The sequence below is a fragment of the Mustelus asterias genome, chromosome X (genome assembly GCF_964213995.1).
Source record: "Mustelus asterias chromosome X, sMusAst1.hap1.1, whole genome shotgun sequence".
Taxonomy (NCBI): Eukaryota; Metazoa; Chordata; class Chondrichthyes; order Carcharhiniformes; family Triakidae; genus Mustelus; species Mustelus asterias.
In genome coordinates, this window is record NC_135834.1 from 12,770,711 (window position 1) to 12,777,067 (window position 6,357).

The 6,357-nt window shown below is 45.2% G+C and overlaps 1 protein-coding gene across 1 annotated transcript; it reads right to left on the reverse strand.

The window, feature by feature from the left end:
• rps26 (ribosomal protein S26) lies at positions 1-2,663 on the reverse strand. The gene is made up of 4 exons (XM_078200972.1): positions 2,514-2,663; positions 1,542-1,719; positions 1,260-1,390; positions 1-96 (listed from the first exon to the last, which is right to left on the reverse strand). Exons 1-4 carry the CDS (start codon positions 2,514-2,516, stop codon positions 58-60), a joined length of 351 nt encoding a protein of 116 aa, XP_078057098.1. The 5' UTR covers positions 2,517-2,663; the 3' UTR covers positions 1-57.
• Positions 2,664-6,357: the final 3,694 nt, after the last annotated feature.

Here is a 6,357-nt window from a genome sequence, read left to right on the forward strand (position 1 = left end):
TTCTCAATGGTCCAACATTTTTATTATTTTAAACCAAATTATTGGATTCACCAATGTTTACATAGGCTTCTGAGGAGGTCCACGTGGGATGTTGGCCTGCAAAGAAAAAGATTACAGGTCAGCATCCATACACAAACAATCGTCTAACACACAATGAACAAAGCCTGCTCATAAACCAACTTGCATCGTGAAAGTTGCAATTGGAAACGCTGGTTAGTTTTCTCTCCCTTCTGGCAGAGGTTCAAACTAGAAATTCAAGTGACAACCCAGGGCAATCTGTCACATTTGAAGCAATGGCCCTTTCTTTCTTCACCACAATAATAACAAGTCGCGTTGGTCATAAGTTTCCAATGGCAGCAGATTGGAAGATGGCAAATCTCACTGCTATTCAAGAAAGGAGGCAGGGAGAAAACAGGTAACTACAGGCCAGTCAGTCTGCCAAATTTCTGGGATCTACTATTAAGGAAGTCATACTTAGAAAAGGGTTGTAACGAGTGGGGTAGATAAAGGGGAACCAGCAGATGTATACTTGCAATCCCCAAAAGGTACTCATGCAGGGGTTGATAATTTAAGATCAAAATGAGAAAATTTCTTCCTCAAAGGGTTGTTAATCTTTAGGAATTCTGGGTCGAGGATGCACCACTCAAAATATTTAAGGCTGGGATAAACAGATTTTTGATCAGAGAGAATGGAGGGAAAGGAGAAGTGAGCAAAAAAGATCAACCATGATTGTATTGAAGGCTCGAGGGACCATATGGTCTACTTCTGCTCCTGCTCTCAATTGCAAGAAGCCTTGTAAGGTCTCCACGTCCTCTTTGGAGTCCAGTGTCACACTTCTAGTGAAATTGAGTAACCATAGGTTAAGAACAAGACATGGATGGATCTGATGTCACTAGACAAAATGTGGGTGGTGCAGTGGTTACTGCTGCCTTACAGCGCCAGGGACCTGGGTTTGATTCCCAGCTTGGGGCACTGTCAGTGGAGTTTGCAGATTCTCCCCGTGTCTGCGTGGGTTTCCTCCCGTAATGGGCAAGTTAGGAGGATTGGCCAGGCTAAATTGCCCTTTTGTGTTAGGGGGACTAGCTAGGGTGAATGTATGGGGTTATGGGGATGGGGCCTGGGTGGGATTGTGGTCGATGCAGACTCGATGGGCCAAATGGCCTTCTTCTGTACTGTAGGGATTCTATGAGATTGAGACCCAGATTACAGGCCATTGAGCGCTACCCAGCTGAACTCCCAGTAATGGTTTCAATACTTACGCCTGGCCTGAAACGTGGAGGTGGAGTTCGGTCCTTTCTCGCCTCTCGTGAACGATTTCTTACCACTTTGCTGTGGATAGCACAGCTGACACAGTAATGCAATTTCACGTACAGCTTGGGCAATACGTAAGCTGAAAATGAAGAAACGAGTGTCAGGCCAAGAAGCAACTGCAGCATATATGAATTTTGAACAGAACTAATGACAATTTGATAGCTCAGCTTACCAATGTACTTTTAAAAAGAGGAAAACAGGAGAGTAATCAGCTGATCACAGAAACTCACCATCAAAGACACTCGCCTCTGAAATATCTCGAACTGCAGCAGCCTCCACAATGTTGCGGATGACAAACTTCTTAATGGCCTTGTCTTTGGGGACGCAGCGGGCACAGTTTGTGCATCGAATGGGCTGGACATGGCCACGGCCCTTCTTGGCACGTCCATTATTCCTTCGCTTTTTAGTCTGAAAGAAAGTATTGCTTCAATTAAAAAAAATCCTTGAACACTATTATACAATTTGCTAGGATCATAAAATGTCAGATCCATTGTCACCTGCAGTACCTCATTGTATCGTGCATTCTCAACTTGCGAGAGTCAGTACGTTACTTGATGGGACAGATGAAAAGCAGAGCCAAGGACACTCACAACTCGTTCTCTTCCAACCCTCAATTTGCAGCAGGGCCAACAGGATAGTGACCTGGAACTACATCAGTTCCTAGTACAATTTTGCCGTGGCCCAGATCAGCAAAATCCAGCACATTTCATGGCTCCAAACACCGTTAAAAGCGGGTTTTTTTGAACAGTTTAAATGTCGGATGTAACAACTCACTGCCTTCACTGCAGCTACTGAGAAAAGTCACCTCTCCCTCTTGCACGGAAAATTTCCTGCAAAGGCAATAGTTAAAAGCCGGGATAAAGTTCCCCTGCGGCCGGGAGCAATTTGTCACAACTCAGGGCCGGTGCCACTATTTTTTTTTGGGTGGAAAGGGGAATCGCCGCTTCAGAAGCAGTAGCTTCTGCTCCTCGCAAAGCCGGGGCTGCAGGTGGGACAGGCCGAGGCCTCCCCGAGTAAAGCTCGTGTTTGGCCTCCGGGGGTTAGGCCTCGGCTTGACTGAGTCCCCCGAGCGCCGGCAAGGTGAGGAGCAGCTCCCGGAAAGCGGGATGGGGAGGGAAATGGGAGCTGTCGCCACACAGTGCGGGAGCCCAGGCTGGGGGTCGGCCTGAGCTTCTCTCCCCCTCCCGCAACTCCTCACTCACCATCTTCAGCACGAGTCACAAAGAGGAAGGCAAACCGGCGCGCGCTCCTTTTATACCTCCGCCCCAACCCCAGCAACCCGCCAAACCCCCGGCATTGCAGATTGAAAACTACCAGCAGCGCTCCGACAGCCCCACAGGAGCGAATCCCCCTGCGGCTTTCCTCTAAGAGTCTTTTCTAAACGCGACCGCAACGCCAACTACCCGGAACTCGTTTATTTGGCGGATGCTCAGACGCAACTGCGGCAGTAAAGCGGCCTATCCCAGCAAGAAACGCGGGCAGCAACCGGAGCTGATTTGTGAGATCAACTGTCAATCATTGGATCCATCAATCCCATTGGGCCAGCCTACCTGCCCCCACCCCACCACCAAAATCAAAATACTACAGTTGCTGGAAATCTGAGATAAAAACAAAGTGCTGGAAAATCTCAGCAGGTTAGGCAGCATCTGTGGAGGGAGAGAAACAGAGCTAACCTTTCAGGTCTGTGACTTTTCTTCAGAACATTACATTTATATAATACCTCTAACATAAAATATAGGACAGTGCTGCAAGACTCAATGGAGAGGCTACAGTTTAGTACTCCTTTCAAACCTCTCAGATTACATACATCAAGAAATGCTAAATATAATGTAAATGTAGATACAATCTGCACTAAGTACAATGAGGCCACATGCAATATCATGTATTTAACCGAAGTGAGCCACATAATACCATCTTAACTGCCACACTTGAATTGTGTTATGATTGCAGAAGGGCTATGAATTCCCAACACATTTCATAAGCCCACTAACAAAAATTGACATCAAATGACATGAAATATTGGAGCAAACAACTAAAAGCTTAGTCAGAATAGTAGGTTTGGAGGTACTATAAAACAAATAGTACCTCCAAACACAACAGTGCTCAGTGGTTAGCACTGTTGCCTCACAACACCAGGGTCCCAGGTTCAATTCCAGCCTCAGGTCACTGTCTGTGGGGAGTTTGCACATTTTCCCCGTGTCTGTGTGGGTTTCCTCTGGGTGCTCCAGTTTCCTCCCACAGTCCAAAGATGTGCGGGTTAGGTGGATTGACCATGCTAAATTGACCCCAGTGTCAGAGGGACTAGCAGGGTAAAGGTGTAGGGTTATGGGAGTAGGGCCTAGGTGGGATTGTGTTCGGTACAGACTCGATGGGCCGAATGGCCTCCTTCTGTACTGCAGGGAATCTATGATATGAAAATATGATACCAAGCCATACAATGAGATATTAGGATAGCCAAAAGCTTGGTCAAAATTGTAGGTTTTAAAGACTGTCGTACAAAGCAAAGAGTAGAAAGGTTTTGGGAGAAAATTCCAGAATTTAGGTAGCTCATCAATGACGAAGTGATTAAAATCAGGGAAGCTCAAGAGATCAGAATTGGAGGAGTGTAAAGATGTGACGGTTGTAGGGCTGAAGGAGGTTGTGGAGATGGGGAAGTATGAGGCCACCGCAAGATTTTGAAGCAAAGGTGGGAATGTTAAAAATCAAGGCATCCTTCATTACAACAGTGACCACGTTGTAAAGACACTGAGTGGGGAGTACAGAGGGCTTTGTCAACCAAATGCTAAGTTGGAAATTTGATGCGATTGCTAAGTATTTCTCAAGTTGTAATTTAGATTAGCTGTTAGAATCTGATGAACTTTAAAACTGCCAAAGAAACTGCAAGCTATTTAACAGAGTGCCTGGCAATGAACTGTCAATCAACTGAAACTGGTTGCTGAATAAGTGTCAGTTATTGAACAGTAAGCAGCTACTGGAAAGATTGCCCAGGTATGTCTTGTCCAGAAAAAGCTGGGCAAATCTAACCCGGCCAATTACTGCCCTATCAGTTTACTCTCGATCATGAATAGCGATGGCAGGGGTCTCAAGTGGCACCTACACAGCAATAACCTGCTCACTGATACTCAGTTTAGGCTCTGCCAGGGCCACTCAGATCCTGACCTCATTACAACCTTAGTCCAGACATGGACAAAAGAGCTGAACTCCAGAGGTGAGGCGAAAGTGACTGCTCTTGACATCAAGGCAGCATTGGAGCCCGAGCAAAACTGGAATCAATAGGAATCAGGGAGAAACCTCTCCACTGGGTCGTGTCATACCTGGCACAAAGGAAGATGATTGTGGTTGTTGGGGATCAATCATCTCAGTTGCTAATAAATGCATGTTTTAGGACTATATTTGCATCAGGAGTTAGCCTCAAATTTCAGCCACAAAATAAGTTTAGGAACACAATAAAGCCAAATTTAACACCAAACCACACGGAGATATTAGGTCCAATGACCAAAAACTTCTTCATCGAGGTAGGTTTTAAGGAGTGCCTTAAAGGAGGAAAGAGAGGTAGAGAGCTGGAGGTTCAGGAAGGGACTTCAAGCTCAGGGCCTAAGCAGTGGAGGGTGGAAGGGGGAGGGGATGGTTGTTGACTTATACCTCATACACTAAGAATAGACCTTAACATGCATTTTGGTGTCCAAAAAAAGAGTCATCTTAAGGACTAGGTCAACTTGTATGCCACAGTCTATGGTAGGTATGAAGAGAGTGCTAGCTCAGGTAGATTGGGTAACCAGATCATTGAATCCCTACAGTGCAGGAGGAGGCCACTCGGCCCATCAAGCCTGCACTAACAACAATCCCACCTAGACACCAGCCCCCTAACCCCACGCATTTACCTTGTTAGGTTGAATTGGCCATGCTCAATTGTCCCTTAGTGTCAGGGGACTAACCAGCACATTTTTCGGACTGTGGGAGGAAACCGGAGCACCTGGAAGAAACCCATGCAGACACGGGGAGAACGTGCAGACTCCACACAGTCACCAGAGGTCGGAATTGAACCCGGGTCCTTGGCCCTGAGGAAGCAGTGCTAACCACTGCTACCCCAAATGAGTATGGTGATAAAGTGGGAAACTTTTAAAAGGAACAATTAAGAACGTTCAACCAAAATACATTTCATTAACAAAAACTAGGCAAGATAGATCTGTGGCTTACTAGGGAAGTTAATGATAGTATTAGATTAAAAGCTTATAACATTGCAAATAATAGTAGTAAGCCCAAAGATTGGGAGAGTATTACCAAGAGTAAAGGGTATGACCAAAAAATTGAGACAGAGGGAAAATAGAATGAGAGTAAGCTAGCCAGGAATATGAAAACAGATTGTAAGAGCTTTAAAGGTACACAAAAAAAGAGTGTAGCTAAAGTAAATGTTGGTCCCTTGGAGGCAGACACAGGAGAAATTATCATGGGGAAACGTTGGAAGTGGTAGAGACATTGAACAAATCTGTGAAAATAGACACAATTTACATAGCAGAAATTAAAGGTAACCTAGGGGCTAATAAGAGTGAGAAATTTAAGATAATTAATATCAGCAGAGAAAAAGCATTGGGGAAACGCAAGACTAAAATCAAACAATTCTCCAGGACCCGATGGCCTATGTCCTAGGATTCTAAAAGAGGTATCTGTAGAGATAGTGGACGCACGGATTGAGATTCCAAAGTTCCCTAGATTCTGGAACAATTCCACCACATTGAAGTTTGCAAATGTAACACTACTGGGAGGAGGGAGCAACCAAATAGGCCAGTTAGTCTGACATCAGTCATTGGGAAAATGTGGAATCTATTATCAAGGAAGCCTTAACATCACATTTAGAAAATCATTGTCTGATCAGACAAAGTCAACATGTTCGAGTCTGAAGGTAATAAAATCAGGGGCAAGGGTTTCAGCAGTAGGTCAGATGAGACAGTGGTGCAATGTCATAGAGTTAGAAGGTGTGGTGTTGGTGATGTAGAGGATACAGGGTACGAAGTGAATTCAGGGTCAAATCGGATGCAGAGTTCGAGA

Coding starts and splice junctions, on each gene's coding strand:
- rps26 (XM_078200972.1), bottom strand. Junction 1,391..1,541: donor AGAGGCGAGTGTCTTTGATG/GTGAGTTTCTGT, acceptor CTTCATTTTCAG/CTTACGTATTGCCCAAGCTG. Junction 97..1,259: donor CTCCACGTTTCAGGCCAGGC/GTAAGTATTGAA, acceptor TTTTCTTTGCAG/GCCAACATCCCACGTGGACC.